This window comes from Saccostrea cucullata, unplaced genomic scaffold, assembly GCF_032062105.1.
Source record: "Saccostrea cucullata isolate Sc308-1 unplaced genomic scaffold, CSIRO_AGI_Scuc_v1 ctg10378, whole genome shotgun sequence".
NCBI lineage: Eukaryota > Metazoa > Mollusca > Bivalvia > Ostreida > Ostreidae > Saccostrea > Saccostrea cuccullata.
Window position 1 is genome coordinate 5393 of NW_026924065.1, and position 17801 is coordinate 23193.

A 17801-nucleotide genomic window follows, 5' to 3' on the forward strand; every position below is an offset into this window, starting at 1 on the left:
AGCATTTAGAAGTGACTCATAAATATTGACCTAGGTCAGGTTCCCGTGGTGAGATAGCATGAAACTAATTATATCCCAGTGGCAGTGCTACACATATTCTATTACATTTTCCTCCCAGTTTCAAATTCACCCCTGTCACATATTTCAACAGCCAACACAGGGGGTCTGATGTGGTGTTTTATGTCTTAAATAACGAGTTCGTCCTTAACCAGGTTTTTTCACAGTAGGTCGCATGCCTTTTCGTGTCGGATAATGTTGATGATGAGGGTTTCCAAAGATCCGCCATCTTGAATTTTTCTGGGTAATTTGCAAAAGCTAATCTACTTGTAATCATTGTTATAAAAATGTCTTCATTGACAAAGAGTCCAAAAACAAACTATGGTTTGTAAATGGTGACCCCTGTATTAAATATGTAAACACGCAGAAGGGAGAAACTGTCAAATTTATAGAATAAGACGGCTAATGTTTATTGCACGAGTGTCATGCTTCGACATTTTTAACATGGTCGGTGAATCTCGAATAACAACCGATTTATGCAGAAATACTCACCCATGATAGAGAAGATCCCACTAACCCGGTATTTTATGTCAGCATATGGGTAAATATATCTCCTTTGCCATCCACATGTTGTGTATACACAGCCGAAAGGAAGTTCTCAAATGTCAACAAACTGTGGACGATTCCACTTCCAACTCTCAAAGGGGGAGTCTAGCATTACGTTTAGAAACTAATTAGCGCGTACTTGATAAATGTCGCATCTGAATCCGCTGATTTTAATTAAAAACTCTCTCACTTTGTGATATTATGTTGAGAAAAACGGGAAGAAAGTGATCGATTAAGTTAATAAAATATATGCAGGGTCCATTATTTTGACACTAGTCGTTCTGCACTTGTGGGGTTCTTAAAACCAATGGGCCGGGGATATATATATGCAGACAGACAAGACTTACAGCGAAAATGTTACTAGAAATTTTGATTGCTGGAATTGTTATAATATTAACCTTGATAATATGCAGACTTGGATCATTTCTATACAAGTGGTATGTATATATTTTACTTTTTCGTTCGCCCGATAGGAGGTAACCCATCGGTCAACGTAAGCCAGCTGTTCAACGTTCGGGGCATTTAAACTCTTTCTATCTATAGAGTCTATAGGGTATATTTTATACTGAGACCATTTTATTTTATATAAGATCTCAATTCACATCTTTATTGCAAATATCATACACTGCCTAAATTGGTGAATTATTGTTCCACATTTTTTTATTATCTTTTTCATTATTTTGTTTAGATACCGATAAATCATGCCTATAATTTCAAATATTTTATTTGAGAGAAAAATATATATTTATTTATAAATATTGAAACTGTAGCATAGCAAATGATAGAAACTTGACTCCATGGGGTTTCGTCATCGACGAACTTTTTTATATGTTAGGATTTAAAAGAGCATTACAGTAAATAATATTTTGGGAGCGTGAAAAAAATTTCCATTCAGTTTTCAAACATTCAACAATATATGTATAATGGTCCACGTGTAAACGCACCCAGGGCTAGATCATTACATATGTCGCTTAGATTAACAATGTCATTTTTCATAATTTAAGAAAGACAAGGGAGCTAGTATTTGTACTTTAAATATTACTTTATCAACAATTTTAAGTAAATTAAAAAAATATATATGTTATTCACTGTGATATGATAATGAACAAAAGAAGCTCAATTCTTGCGATTTTTTTTTAAATTAAAACAGACGAGTGTAATTATATTGTAATTAATATTCTCATTCGCAAAGAAATGAAGAAAATTTATAAAATATCAGATAATACCCTTTTTTCACCGGGGGGGGGGGGGGGGGGTTAGGATGAGGATGATTGGGCCCTAAGGAATGCGTGTACCTCTCCTATAGGTACGAACACACCGTCAAAATTGTCGAAAGCTCGAAATTGTTTCTGGTCAAAGATATAAATGCTTAGATCGATAAAGACCATAGAAGTCAACGGAAAAAGTTTGTCAGGAAATGAAAATGCAGCATGTATTGCTTTTTTCTGATTAAGGATATGAAGATCTTTCTTTCGCAATAAAAGCTGCATGGCTACAGTCCCAGTGAATCGATAGTGACTTTTTATGTACATTTGTACATATATATTGCGTTCATTATCACCCTAAAGGATTAAGTCATTGCCGATCGAGATTTGCTTTCAGTAAAAAAAAAAATCTTGTTATTTTTGCCATATAATATGATACTAGTTTTATACTATCGTTTTAAATTTACTGGGTGGAGGCACAGGTACTTCTGGACAGGGCCAACCCCCACCCCCCCCCCCCACCCCCCCATCCCGCCCAATATATTCAACCCTTATTTGACATTTTTTTCACAATTTATATTTAGTATACTTATTCATCATGTTTGCAATAGGAACAAATCATCAAAACCACAAAATAATCGCTCCTCAAGAAAATACCCCATTATACATTATAAGAGAGAAAGTCTCTCTTATAATGTATAGTGGGGTAATTTATTCTTAAGAGGTTTAATACAATTTTATAAGCATTTTATTAAAATTCTATATATATTTATGGGAAAATAAACATGTCATTAAGAGTTATCTCTCTTTATCAGAGTATCGATGAACCTTAAATGTACACAGTGAAGTGAATAAAATAATATAAAATAATATTACCTCCCACCTTTAAGTTTTAGGACACATATACATGTATAATAAATCTTAAGATATCGCGGTGAAGACAATCGGCTCATCCTCATGCACCATATAGATCGAGAGAGCACAATTATTACGTATATAGCTACTGCATTGTAAGGATCTGATCTGATTTATTCATTATTTACAGGTCAACAAGGCGTCATCAAGTCCCACCGGATGTGGTCATTCTGTATCAAATCGGCAGAGGTCCATTTGCACCAAGTGTCTCCCCCTTTCCTTTAAAATTGGAGACGTTTTTACGGATGACGAAAACTCCATACGTTGTGAGTATATGTGCAGATTGAGAAGGGAAGGGGGTCAGAGTTCTTAAATTTCTAAGTAAAGTAACAAAACAATGACCATGATGACCTTAGATCTTTGAATTTCTGATTGACAATATCTATTTAGATTTTGGAGATCGAAAATTAAACTATAGGTACACGACTATAATAGTCGTTTACTAGGTTATTTTAATTTTCAAATAAAAATCAGTAAACGACATAATAATAAACACACGACAGAGTCTGAGACATCTATTTCATATCCGGATACTTTGCTAGCAAAAAAGTCATTGTTTTACCTTTGAAAATTTGTTCCTATTCAAAATTTTACGAAAAAAGTCTTAACAGTTCTAATGTTTTGCTGAGCGGGCATAAAAAATCGATGTTGGACTGCTGAATGAGATGTTGGACTGGTCGATGAGATGTTTGACCGCTTACGTCACTGACTGGGCGGAGCTTAATCTCATTTTCATTCGTTGGTGTTCAACGGTGATGGGCCTGAGTTTACATAACTAAAAACAGTACAAAATACATGTATGTCAAATGCGTTATGCGTTATGCGTTTTGTCGGACCTAGGAACCAAATTGTCTGCCTGAGGCCGTTATACGAATGTATAATTTCAACCTAAAAACGACACTAGTCTTGAGGATAAATTTTATGGCTTCAACTTTTCCTCTTTATTCATATGTAGCAAATTACTACATGTAGTAGTATAAATACCATCATCACCTCATCACCTCCATAAGAAGCTTGCCGTTATCATGGTTAATTGTGACTGTCTCCCATTTGAATCGAAATACAAGAACATCCCCTAGATACGAACAATTTCCTAATCAAAATAAAACAAGTTATAGACAAATAAGTTGATGAAAACAACAGTCTCGTTTAACATCATCAATACGTCAATCATATGGTCAATACAATGGTCTAGTTAGCAGATGAAATCTATCGTCAAGTCGAACGTTGACTGACGTTTTTCTATGAATTGTTAGCTCATTTTTCCACAATGATTTTTCTGTGAATCTTTTACCGTAAATCTATCAAGGAGCACAAGGGATTGGACCGCCTTCGCCTCCTTCGGGGCATCTGATCCCAACTCTGATGTTTTTTAGAGATCCGCGTCTGCTCTGGAATCTTCACAATGTCGAGGTTTGTGATAATTCATACCTCTTCACAAAGCCTTGACAAAAGTTGGGTTTGTGGTTTTACATGACGCAAGGTTAATTATTATTAACAAATAACAATCATTAAGAGTATTTTGAAGATCATTAAATTTTTGCGATACCATATTTTCGTGATATGGTTATTGACTCTTGAGACACATGGTTTACGAACTGTTGTTACTATATATAATCTGAAGGAATGTTATTAATTGTAGGCGAGAATTAAATTTTCATGAGCACACTGTCTCGCGTAATTACACGAAAATAAAGTTCTTGCAAATAAAAAAGATTTACTAGTAAATACAAAATTTAGTTGTCACATTGTAAATTTTGTATTTACTCCCACCCGGTAAATACAAAATTTACAACATGACACTTTTATAAACCAATCTCCGATATTTCATTGGAGGTATTACTATACATGTAGTAACAAATCCTACAAAATGGGTACTTTATATTTTCCCCTAAACTTTCCTGCAGGAAAGCCCGTTTTCTTATTTGTTTCAGTCGTAGACCGGGAACAAATAAAACAGTAGCTTCCTGGCCCGACTTTTTAAAAGCGATTTTTTTCAAGGATTTGTGTAGAAGACCAGTGTCATAAAACCTTGACATTGGTCATGTTGGTAAGATGTCACGTGCAGCCTGTGATTACCGTTTATGATGATGGCATAGATACAAAAAAATTTAGTAAGAAAAGGATGAAAGGCACGCAGGAGATTTCAAATTATTTTAAGCCTATTCCAGTGCGGGTTTTTTAGGGTGAGTGGAGGTGGGGAGAGGAGGGTACATGTACGTTGGCGAAATCGACCAAAACCTCGATCATAATTTAAAGCTAATAATAAATAATTATGAGTAATCTAACAAATATGTTTATACTTAATGTCTAAAATAGAAAAGGACTTTTCAGTTCAGTTTAAATTTTACCACAGTCAAAGACGAAATTCTGATAATGATTGCTGAATAAATTCTTGTTTGGAAAAGAAACTTGAATATCGCTATATACAATGAAAAGTATACTTATACATGAACGTGAATATAAAATACCTTAATTAAAGTAATACGTGCATAAAATTGTTGTGAATTAATCTCTCTATATAACACATGCATATATTTTTTTACTACATGTATATATTTTAGAGTAGCAAAAGCTTTTTAAAAAATTACGCTGTCACATAACTGTGAATTTATTGTTGTTTCAGAGGAAATTTTTTTTATGTTCACACTAACAACAACTTCAACATGTGTGATGAAAGTTATTCACCGCTACAATGCAATCCAATTTTACCCTTTTTTGTACAAGCATATACAATAAACTAAGCCGGGTTAGTATGCGTGACACCACATTTTATTAAAGTGTGACTTTTTCTTTAGAACATCAGGCTTCAGCTGGATAACAATCTTATAATGCTAAAATCGATTTCAATTCATTTGACGGATTTGTTGTTGTTTTTTTTTTACATCGAAAGGCAAAAACATGCTATACTATATTCGCACTCTTTCTGCTTTACATTGCGATTGTTTCGCGCTATACTGGTTTTAGTATCGCAGTAATTTCGTGTTTCGTGAAAAGTTCGCGTAAATTGACAAAACTTCGCGTTAAAACACGAAAAAAAATATTTATTTACGTTATCAAATTGAGCCCAATAAGCTTTCGTAGAAGTAAAAAGAAAAACATTAATATGCCTTGGGGATTTAAATGCATGATTTGAAACTTAAAATATACATGTCATTTACAATACATAATTCAAGCAACTTTAAACTTAAGGCTAAAAGGGGGGGGGGGATAAATCTTCAATTAATATAACCTACGCTAGACACGAATTCTACGAAACAGACTCACTTGAAATTTTATTATGGCAATTCAGTTTTTTTAGTCACCCATTTTCTTAATTAATAGAGATAACGGTATAGTAGGATGCTGGCGTTATGCAACCAGATGTTTCACAAATAATGTCATAAGATCAAGAACCACAAACGTTGGGAAAATCTATATTTAGTTTGGTGGTGGGGGAAAATCAATCGTTTGTGACAGGGAGAAAATGAAAACAGATAAATATATCAGGAAATCTACGTCGGGGAATCCCTTGGGTACAATATATATATAGGGAACGTGGATGCTAAAATGTACTCGAGTTAACTGATTTTGTTTTATTTATGGTCTTTCTCTTTGCTGAGTGTAGTTCATCAGTACTGTACATCTGAATTACATGTATTATAAGTGTAAATATCACTGAAAATTCTAAGAACATGTTCTTTTCTTTATTGAAAGATAAAACAACTGACATGTTAAGAATATTGAATCAGAAATTTTTACTTGAAATTAACATTTTCAGAAAATTTACAAATTTATATTTAAATCGATATTTTCTCAACTGCACATACATGTACATGTACTGTACTATGTAAAAAAAAAAAAAAAAAAAAAAAACACTGCAAAAGATTTCCTTAATTATAAAAGATTTCCCAAATTATAAAGAAACATGCATTTTGGAAACGTTGTTTGAAATTATCTAGGCTAGTTTTTTGATGATTACGAGGATGCGCACGACAAGGTTAATCGATTTCTTCATGAATGCTTATTTGTAGAACGATCACTCGGGAAAGTTTTCCTCCAAAAGAAAAACACCTTGGATAGAGTATGACGGGAAATCTATAGCTGATTCCCAGTTCTGCATTGATTATATAAAAAAAGAGGCGTGGACGTTAATGACGACCTGCCTCCCTCAGATCGAGCAGTGGCCAGGGCGTTTCAAAAGATGACGGAAGAAAATCTATATTGGTAAAATGTCTTTTATTTCTATATAATAAGCTCATTCAGAGAATCTGTGTCCTTCAGGAAAAAAGAGAGCAAGCGCGGATCTAGAAGGATCAAAAGGAGGGGAAGCTTTAGGAGGGCCAGGCGAGGCAATATGGAGTTATGGTTTAAAAAATTTCAACGCAAAAGATCATAAACTTTTCGAAATATCGCCCGAAAATAAAAGTTTAACACACAGACAGAATATATGAATTTACGACCTTGAACTTTGAACGTTTGACCTCAAAATCAATAGGTTCTTCCTTGGACCATAGAGAGTTTTGGTATAAAAATTTCACTGCAAAATCTCATAGGCTTCTTCGCTCGGAAAATGTTAATACAGAGAGAATTTTATGAATTCAACGACCTTGACCTCAGGGGGGCTATTTGAATTTCACACTTTAATTCTTATTAATAGTAAAAATTTGAACATTTTTTTAATTGGTCTCCAGTTAAATGCGACAAGGCAGGGTTTTTTTTTTTATTTCCGTCTTGTTGAACGAACACACGTAATAGCAGCCATTTTTTCTGTTTTGTCAAAAATGATTTAAATCTGTCTGACGCAAGTACATGTATTTGTTACAGCAAAATGGACAAAATGTACATATTAACAGCTAATTTCATAATTATTTACTGACGTATTCTAAATCCCGCTTGTTTTAAATGAGATCTTATGCAATTAAGTAAGGGCTGTGATGAGCAGTGTGGCCCATGGGCCTCTTGCTTAGTTCTTACCCGCTATATTTGCGCTTCATATTGGATGAGTTTACCATGCAATCAAAAGAGTTGAGAGGTCTTAAAACTCCTTTTTAAGGAGGATGGGTAAATAATTATACTGACATATGATAGAGCAGCGGGCCATTTGTGTAATCCACTATAATTCTCACGTAGTTTACATGTATGTCGGTCATTATAGAAGTAAGCGACAAAGCACAACCATGGAATGTAAATGATACATAATGAGATTCTACAATGTTACAGGACGATGTGCATTGAAATGTTCGGCGAGGACACATCAACAGTAGAGAAGGTTATACCGTACAAAGGGCTGAAACTCTGGCTCACCATTTGGTTCCTCAAGCGCGTCATCAAGAAAGAGACGTGGGGCCATGGTATAGGCCGACACACCCCGGACGAGGTCTGGTCCATAGCTGTGGATGACATGACTGCAATATCTAACTTTCTTGGTAATATATAAAGAATTAAAATTTGAAAATTTCTCTTTTCTAAAACATGGGCTTGTTAAAAGTCGTTATATAATTACATAATTTAACATTATTATAAAGATAAATTGTGTGGATTTTATTTTCATTTCAGGGGACAAAGAGTTTTTCATGGGATCAGAGCCCAGCGAAGTAGACTGCGCGATGTTTGGAATGTTAACCATGATAATATTGAACATGCCGAACTCAAAACACGATAGATATGTAAGAGGTGGGTAAAAAGTTATTGTCCCCTGCTGAAAGTAGGTGATATTTGAAAAGCTTCTTGTGATATCACCCGGAAATGAAAGATTTACATGCACTCCGAATGCATGAGGTTACGGCCTTGACCTTTGAACTTTTAACCTCAAAATAAATATGGATCCTTCTTAGGTCATGGGGAGCTGTGGTAAAATTTCACTGCAATGGCCTCTCGCAAATATCGCGCAGAAATGAAAGTGTTTAAACAGACAAAATTTATGAATTTATGACTTTGACCCTTGATTGTTTGACCTCAAAATAAGTAGGGGCTTAGCTTTCCAAGGTCAAAGAGAGTTGTTTTGTAAAATGTCTGCATTTAAAAAGTTCTCGAGATATCTTGCAGAAACGAAAGTCTGACAGACAGACAGACAGACGGATGACAGACAGACCTAAATTAATATCCCTTACCTTCATTGAAAGCAGGTGACAAAAATATGCTAGATTTTCTGAATTACTACCTAGATATATGTGTGCAGTCTCTGGAGACCATGTCAGCAAAAATTTTGATGGAATTCCAATGGGTATTGATTGTACTCCTTTATTGGTTGATCTGTATTTTTGTCTCATAAACAGGGCTTATTTGTTAAAAAAAAAACCTCTTGATAGTAGAACAATACTGCTGTTGCCTTCCATTCCTTTTTTTGGTTGGTTGTATGTTATTTTACGTCTCATTCAAGAATATTTCACTCACAGACGTTAATGTACCTGCCAGTGTATAGTTTCAAATTAAGACCCATAAATCAGAACTCAGGGCTATTATGTACTTAGGGCTTTTTCATCATACCAACTCTAAACCGTTTTATGGGACCTTGGTTTTTGATTGTTTTCACGACTTTTTCTGCAGATACAGGCTATCGTACGCGTCGTCTCGTATTTTTCAATAGCATAGGCGCTTGGGTCAAGGATACTGTATTTTTCCTACATAATGTGTTGTCGAGGAAATTCGAACTATACTCGTAACAATTTTTTTCAGTGTGCAGTGTTAATTTTTAGTTTTTTTGCAAACCTTTCTGCTTCATATACACTAGAATGTCACGGAAATTCGGTTTTATGCACGCTTTAAAAATGACATATCCCACTGTAATACTAAAAAGAAACAAGGCTCAGCCTTGCAACTTCATTTGCCCCTTTCCGTGCCCCAGACTCGATTTTTTCCTTCTAAAAGTTATATGCGCCGCTTACCAGCTGAATTACGAATCCCCATCACTGCAAATAATTCGTATACAATAATAAAAATCCTCAGGTATAAACTTTTCATCCATCTTATATTTTTAAATAATTATTTTCGGCATTTTTCGCTCGTTTTATTCTGTAATCACGGAAGTCCCCGGAATTACAACGTCCAAAACCCAAAACGGGCGGACAGAAAATTCTTTGACAGCTCTAAAAATCGCAGGGATCAGAGTATTTGCCGATTTAAACTGTCTAAAACTTCTTACCTAATCACTGACAATATGATATTATTAACTTGTATCACTTACCAAAGGAAATTAAACTTCAATATGTAGAAGGAAAGGGGGGGTGGGTCTCGTCCACTTGTTCAAAAGTGTGTATTAATCGAAATCAATAATTGCGTGAAAACTTAAACGAGCAAAAAAAAAATCAAATGAAGAAATCTCTCTTTAAAAAAAAAAACAAAAAAAGAGAAGAAAGAAAGAAAGAAAAGCTGTTTAAACTTAAAACTGTATTTCATGAGAAAGGTGTGGGAAGTTCCATAAATATTTCATGGGCATAAACTCTCTCTCTCTCTTCTCTCTCTCTCTCTCTCTCTCTCTCTCTCTCTCTCTCTCTCTCTCTCTCTCTCTCGAAAAGATAAAATAACCATTTGGCACCAAAGTGTAAAACGTGTGAAGGGTAGAAGGTGATGGGGATAACTTTCGTTACGATGAAAGAAATATACTGAGGTAGGGGACAATGTATATGTAGATGCCAACTTAAATCCCCCCCCCCCCTCCTTTCCATGCGTAAAGGATTTTGATTAAGCAACGAATTCTGGCGTTACTGATATGTGTTTTGAGCTGCATATTCAAAACTAGATTTTTTGTATTTTTTTGGTAAAAATATTTTTATGCAATCAGATAAATTGTTTAATAAGTTTCAGCTGGTAAATATATTCTGGCTGCAGGCATATACACACCTTTCGCGTCTTTCAGATCAAGTTTGGTCACCTGTAGTTATAGTAAAGAAAAACATGCAGTTGTTGTACAAATAAAATAGCCGAAATGTTTAATATATTCTTAAATTTATCTAATAACGTTTCGCCTAAAATACAAGTGTTTTAGATAAGGTATAACTCCCCCCCCCCCCCCCCCCTTCTGTCTATATATTAAAGTTTAATTTCCTTTGATAAATGATACCGGTTAATAATATCATGTTGTCAGTGATTAGGTAAGAAGTTTTAGACAGTTTAAATCGGCAAATACTCTGATCCCTGCGATTTTTAGAGCTTTCAAAGAATTTTCTGTCCGACCGTTTTGAGTTTTGGACGTTGTAATTCCGGGGACTTCCGTGATTACAAGAATTAAACGAGCGAAAATGCCGAAAATAATTATTTAAAAATATAAGATAAAGATGGATGAAAAGTTTATACCTGAGGATTTTTATCATTGTATAAGAATTATTTGCAGAGATGGGGATTCGTAATTCAGCTGGTAAGCGGCGCATATAACTTTTAAAAGGAAATAATCGAGTCTGGGGCACGGAAAGGGGCAAATGAAGTTGCAAGCCTTGTTTCTTTTTAGTATACAGTGGGATATGTCATTTTTAAAGCGTGCATAAAATCGAATTTCCGTGACATTCTAGTGTATATGAAGCAGAAAGGTTTGCAAAAAACTAAAAATTAACACTGCACACTGAAAAAAATTGTTAAGAGTATAGTTCGAATTTCCTCGACAATACATTATATAGAAAATATACAGTATCCTTGACCCAAGCGCCTATGCTCGTAATGGTTATTTGTCATCACATTTTTTTCATTCTACTCACTAACTTGTGAGATAAGACAAACTGCTAATTAATGTACTTTGTCAGTATTGAAAGCTATTATAGAGTGTATAACAGGCTGCTCTTCGTGAGAATCGTTATCGAAAATCATAATTCACTGTATACAAAGGGAACAAGGCATATCTACGGTTGGTTACCTTACGCGATAGGGGAGGCTATATATATGCCGGAGTACTTGCGTTAGGAAAGAGCAACGGTTCGGAATAAATTATATCCGCGAAAAAGGGCAATTTATAGGTTACAGCCTTTATATATGTGTTTAAAAATATGTTTTATGCCAGTGTTTCTGCAAATAAACTTTTATTTTCTGTATGACTCTTACTATCCACATACACTTTGGGTCGTGGATATTAGCCTGCGTACATATGGAATATCCCCGTCCCTTACATAAATGTTGAATACAGATGTTATTTTTTTTCTTTCAGAAAATTTACCAAACATAGTTCGTTACTGTGAACGGATGAAACAACGATTTTGGCCTGATTGGGAAAGTCACATTCTAACAAGCAGCAAGTACGAAAATGATGACGGGAAAATTTATTTCAATTCACCAGAAGAAAGATCCTAAATATAGCTTTAAATCCTAAACATACACTGCTTTAGGTATTGTATTGGAAATTCAACCACAAACGTTTTCGTAATATGGAAACCCAAATATTGTAAAGTCCATGCGCAAGTAACATGAACTAAAATTTTTGAGTCCAGAAGTTACCATTTGAACGAAGGTTGTATATGTTTGAGGTTTTACTGTACTTTAACATTTTACAATTTTTCATTGTAAATATTGTTAAATGTACTAAAATCATTGATCATGTTGTGATTCGTTTTTCATAAAGCTCATATGAGCTTTTGCCCCAGAATCAATTTTTCCGGACGGCCTGGTGGGATTTGTCCGGTGTTATTTGCTTCCATTTTATTTTTGTTCAGAACAGAAAAACTCAAAGCAAGCGAACTTGACTCAAAGCATCTTTCAATAAAAGGTTTATTTACAATTTTGCATATACAATAAAATTCTTTACTTCTTCGAAACGGTGAAAATAATTTTGATCACTTAAACTTTTTTGAATGACGATTGAAAACTTTTTAATTTCCAACAATTTTTATAATTCAAATGATACTATAGAAATATTTAAATTATAGTATTGTTAAGGTTTTTTTCATAAGTATATGGAAAAAAAGTGTATGGTATTTTTTCTCAAGAATAAGATATCTAAAATTGCGCAGTCCAGAGTTAATATTGAGTAAACAGAATATACAGTAAGCTGACCATGGTACTGTAAATAAAAAAATAAATAAAATCTACAACTTGACAATATTGTTATTGTCAAATACTTTGTTACGAAGGCCCCAAGTACTGTGTACTTGTACTATTTATAAAGATCGTTTAGGTGGTTTTAACAAAAATGGTTTATGAATATATGTAAACAAATTAAATTGACTCGATTATAAGCATTGTGTTTGTTTTATTTTTTTCATGAATTTTTCACCTATAATTGAGACGCAACCTTGCTTTTTGAGTGCAGCAAATTTTGACCTGTACTCGGTCTTTATTAAGTATAAGGAATATTTTACGTGCAAGTACCTACTGCGACTTGGATCAGGGATCTCGACTTTTACGGTCTTATCAAAAGGACCCGTCTTCATGTCCTGCCGTGGGATTCGAACACGCCACCTAAGGATAAACTTCTTACTCCGTGACTCTAATGCTTACCACTTTGCCTCGTGTGTGGGCGACCAGTAAGAGTTATGACCTAAAAGTATAACGTCCCTCTTGAGAATTTTTCACTCATATGGAGACGCCACCACTTGCCGGTGGAGGGCTAAAAATTTTGTCCTAAACTCGGCACTTAGGGCCATTGAGCGGGGAGGGATCCGTTTCGTGCCAGCACCTACTGCGACACGGGACCTCGGTTTATACGGTCTCATCCGAAGGACCAGTCTCCACGTCCCAGTGGGATTCGAACCCTCGAGGACCAAGTGATAGTAATAGTGTAAGAAGTATACATGTTAAATAATTTTTAATAAATTGCAAATATCAGCAACAGTCATCATTCAAGGCCGCGGATGAAAAAAGTCTTACCCATGGAAAACTAAGTGCAACATAGAAACTCTGTAAAATGTGGGTTTTTTTCATTCCGCCATGGCAGGGATCTTCTGCCATGACGCGTACAAAATTGTAACATTGTAATAGTGGACATGTACTTAACCTCGATTTACATCACCGGGTTATTTTTTATTTTACAGCTTGTAATACAAAAATATATTGAATTTCTCTTTTTCTCCTCATAAATGAGACATTTACTACAATTTCTAGTATTTTGAAATTGGTTTGCCAGCAATGTTTCATTTGGGAATATTTTCAGAAAAATAAATGTTGCCATGGTCATCGGTAAACTTATCGCTGGCCGTGGTCAAGTTGTCCCAGTCTGGCCAGTAGGTTGACTTCATTCTATCGAAATAACTCACAAGATTGGGGTGGTTCTCTAGAAATTAACAAAAGTTATAATTAAGGTTATCCAATCCTCAGGTTCTGAAAATTAATTAATAATTAATACATGTATTAATATTGTTTTTTATAAAGTTTGCAATTGACATTTCAAATCTAGATATAGAAAAAATTCCAGGACAGTGATTTTCTGTTATATCCTACCTTTGGTAAATGTTTCATATCTTGTCCCCTGCATGCTAACCAGAAGAAATGTCAGCATTCCGAATAGAGAGCAGTCTATTTCACTGGGGGCGTCTCCCATGAAGAATTTCTTATCACCTGAAGAAATACGGAATACAAAATAATTCTAGCAGAATTAAAAAAAAATTATGTATCATTCATATTACTTCATAAAATACAGAATTCCTACATGTATCTTTACCCCGCACAAAAAATGTAATTAAGAGAAAACCTAAGACGTACTGTGCTATGTACGTTTATACACTAATTAGCATGTTCTCGAAGTGATGTATACCAATTTTCAAAAACTCAACAAAACTTTTAGAAAATTTTATTCACATTTTTTTTTAAGTCAGTAACATCAAAACTTACGACTTTTATACGCTTTCCCCCCCCCCCCCCCCTACTTTCTTCACGAAAAATTTAAAACTTATCAGCTTTGGAATGTAACAGACAACTACGTTTTCAAAATGAAACTGGAATTTTTATAAGATGAGATTGCTCACCAACAAAAATTACTTCGCTAAAAATTACTCTGATTCTACAGATAAGTACTCTGAAGTTAATAAGTTTAGAAGTCTTTGATAAGATTTATATAGTCTTGGAGATCGGGTACAATTATGTCTTTTGATAATCTGTTGCAATTTCGATGGACATTTACCAAACATTTATTTGTCGACTTGTATTTTGATTCCCTTGAAGCAAAATTTCATAATTCAAAAACTTCCATATTAAAAAAAAGTACTTGCTGTGGCCTTTAATTTGACATTCAAATATATAGACGACGTGGTATTTCTTACAGTCATATATTGACATATTTTCCAAAAATGGTGTTGGAATACAACTGTACTGGAGTCTACCACATCTGTTTCATATTTGAATGTTTGACTGATTATTGATAATAAGGGCTAACTAACAATTCGTATAACAAACCGTTTTCCATTGTCAACTTACTATATTTATGTAGTAATATGTCGCTATCACCTATATGATATATTGTGTTTATATGTATCCCAGATTATCCAATACGCAAGAATAATATCCTCTGAGTAAGATTTTAAACCGAAACAAGCTACTGACAGATAAGTTAATGCTACAGGGAGTTCAACAGTTGATTTATTACAATAAAATTTCATATTTTAAAGAGATTAAAAGCCTAAATACCTACCCAGATAGTTAGACAGAGCCTCAATATCAGCTTGACCTATGCCCCAGACTTCCTCCACACTATGGCGTCCAATGCCGTGTCCCCAGGTGGCGTTTTTTATGGCACGTCTTACAAACCAATAATACAGCCAAAAGCCAAATCCCTTAACTGGTGCTGAACTTTTCAACACTGGTATGTTGTCTTTATTACAGAACAGTTCGATACATAGCGTCCTGAAATGTAAAACAGACTGTGGTCATTACAGTTAAAGGAAAACTTTTGATTACATACATGTACATGTATCTTAAATATTTGGAACCAAGATGGTTAGAAAATCTACTTGTTACATTTTTTAAAGAAAATGAATTGTTTATTTTAAAACTTTGTGTAGTATAAATGTAGCTTTTTTAATTTCCAACCAAAATCTTTAATAATTAATATTACTCTTAAGGCGTTGGAACCAGGGAGGCGGAGGGGGGCTAGGCGGGACTTAGCCCCCACTTTATTTATTCATTTTTTTTTTTTGCAAAGTACCCATAACATAGGCAATGAACATTGGAGCGTAGATATATAGTCCCCCCCTTCCAACTTTCAACAGGCACGTCGCAGTTTAGGTCAAGAAAAGATTATGTGGTATAGTGTTTGGGAAAAAATTGTTTTGTTACGTTGCCGATATCTACTGTCCAAACTCAGTTCATGAAGGAGGGAGAGTATATAAAAATAATATATGCTCATCAATATTTATAAATTTCAGTCGGGGGGGGGGGGGGGCGTTTGGAAAGGGTACATATACTTAGGCAGTCATACCAGTAAAAGTTTTCTTCAATCAGTTTCAAGAACGCCCTGGCTACGCTTTTCTGCTGGGAACTTAGTTCTGTATTCAGGTCGATGCCGTTTTTCTTTTTCAGGAAATCTATACAGAACTGGGAATCCGCAACTTCTGTGTCATTGAATTTGATCCATGGTGTTTTACCTTTCTTGGACATTCTCCCGCTGTGGTCATTCTAAAAAGGTTTTAGAAATTAATATATTCTTACGTACTTTTTAAATGTATGGATATATCAACGAAAATAATTAAATTTCATCTCGATCGAGATGGATAACTGTTACAAACCTCAGGCATGGCTGGTATACTATATGCAATGTATCTTTAACTTCTGGTATAAATAATATCAAATCTTTATATACAAATATATAACCTGCTTTTTGACAGAGTGTCATGATGATAGTAAAGTAAAAGGCCATTTTTCCTGTTTGACAAGATTTTGTCGCAGGTTGTATAGATCTGCGCCACTATTACAACTATAGTTTAGAATATAACTAAATTACAAAAAATAAGCAATGGTTTATATTATATAAAAGCACCCACCATATATGGCGTTTTAGTCATGCGTAGAAACGTCTCAAGTTTCATTGGGAATGGCGACTTGCTGGGAACCATCAACCCTCTTCCAAAGAAGTGATGGACCACCACCACATTTGTAGGAACTGTCAGAAACTTTTTCCTGCGAAAAAATGTTTCATTCCTTTCAATTAATCCATTGTTGGAAACCCACGGTCAATCTTCTCGCATATACACGAAATGTAACATCAAGGCAAATGTAATACAAATGTAATACTTAGTAAATCGGGATTATTACATTTTACGTTTTTAAATTTTGCGTCGAGATCAACAAAGAATGTAATCATGCAAAATGTAAGAATATAAACATCCTTTTTGTTATTATTACATTTTACGTTATTACATTTTACGTCGAGGTCAACACAAAATGTAATAATCTAAAAATAACGTCATTACATTTTGCGATTTTACATTCAGCGTTGATCTCGACGCAAGATGTAATAACGCAAAATGTAATAATCCCATGCAGTTAATTACATTTTGCGTTGTTATTACATTCCGCGTTTAATTTTAACAAAGCTATGCTTATTGACCGGGTGATGATTAAAAGACGAGGACATATTCTGGGTATCCGACGATACTTTCAATCAAAATGGTGATATAATTTTGTTTTACAATCGTGCTTTAAAAACTCATAATGTGAGAATTTTCGCAATTCAAATTTGTAAAAATGTGCTAGAGACCTGAACAATCTCCCAAGCACAGTTGCTCAATCCACGAGCCTTCCCATCCCCCTTCCTTCATAATTGGTCCGTACCCCTAAGAGTTCTTTTTTACCTTTTTAAGTATCAGATGGTATAGGTTTTATATATATATATATATATATAAAAGGCTTGTTTTAGCTATAATGGATTTTCCAGTTGTTATACTCTGTGAATATGTCATGGAAAAATATTTCATTAAAAAAGGTCAAATAACCAATCCTTGGGGTACGGAAGGGGGGGGGGGGGGGGTCGGGCCGTCCCCGGGCACCTGTGGAAATTAATAACGTTTTAACCCAGTTTGACTTCCATACTACGTATTTTATAAACACAAGACTTCTTTGTCCATGTAACAGAAGAATGCTTTCAACAATAATATCATTTAAATGTACATTCAAATATTACGACTTTATACATAACTTAATCTTAAAGAAATAATTTTTTAAAACGTTTTTAATCCAAAAATAACATTA

The 17801-nt window shown here is 34.4% G+C and overlaps 1 protein-coding gene and 1 pseudogene across 1 annotated transcript; one reads left to right on the plus strand and one right to left on the minus strand.

Moving 5' to 3' along the window:
- Positions 1 to 882: 882 nt before the first annotated feature.
- On the plus strand, positions 883 to 12859 carry LOC134265640 (failed axon connections homolog; annotated as a pseudogene).
- Positions 12860 to 12875: 16 nt separating this feature from the next.
- Positions 12876 to 16730, minus strand: LOC134265639 (failed axon connections homolog; the record flags this gene model as incomplete). The annotated part of the gene is made up of 5 exons (XM_062747866.1): positions 12876 to 13893; positions 14061 to 14177; positions 15247 to 15458; positions 16033 to 16229; positions 16595 to 16730. Coding segments are annotated over 5 exons (802 nt in total), but the record flags the coding sequence as incomplete, so codon positions are not given.
- Positions 16731 to 17801: the final 1071 nt, after the last annotated feature.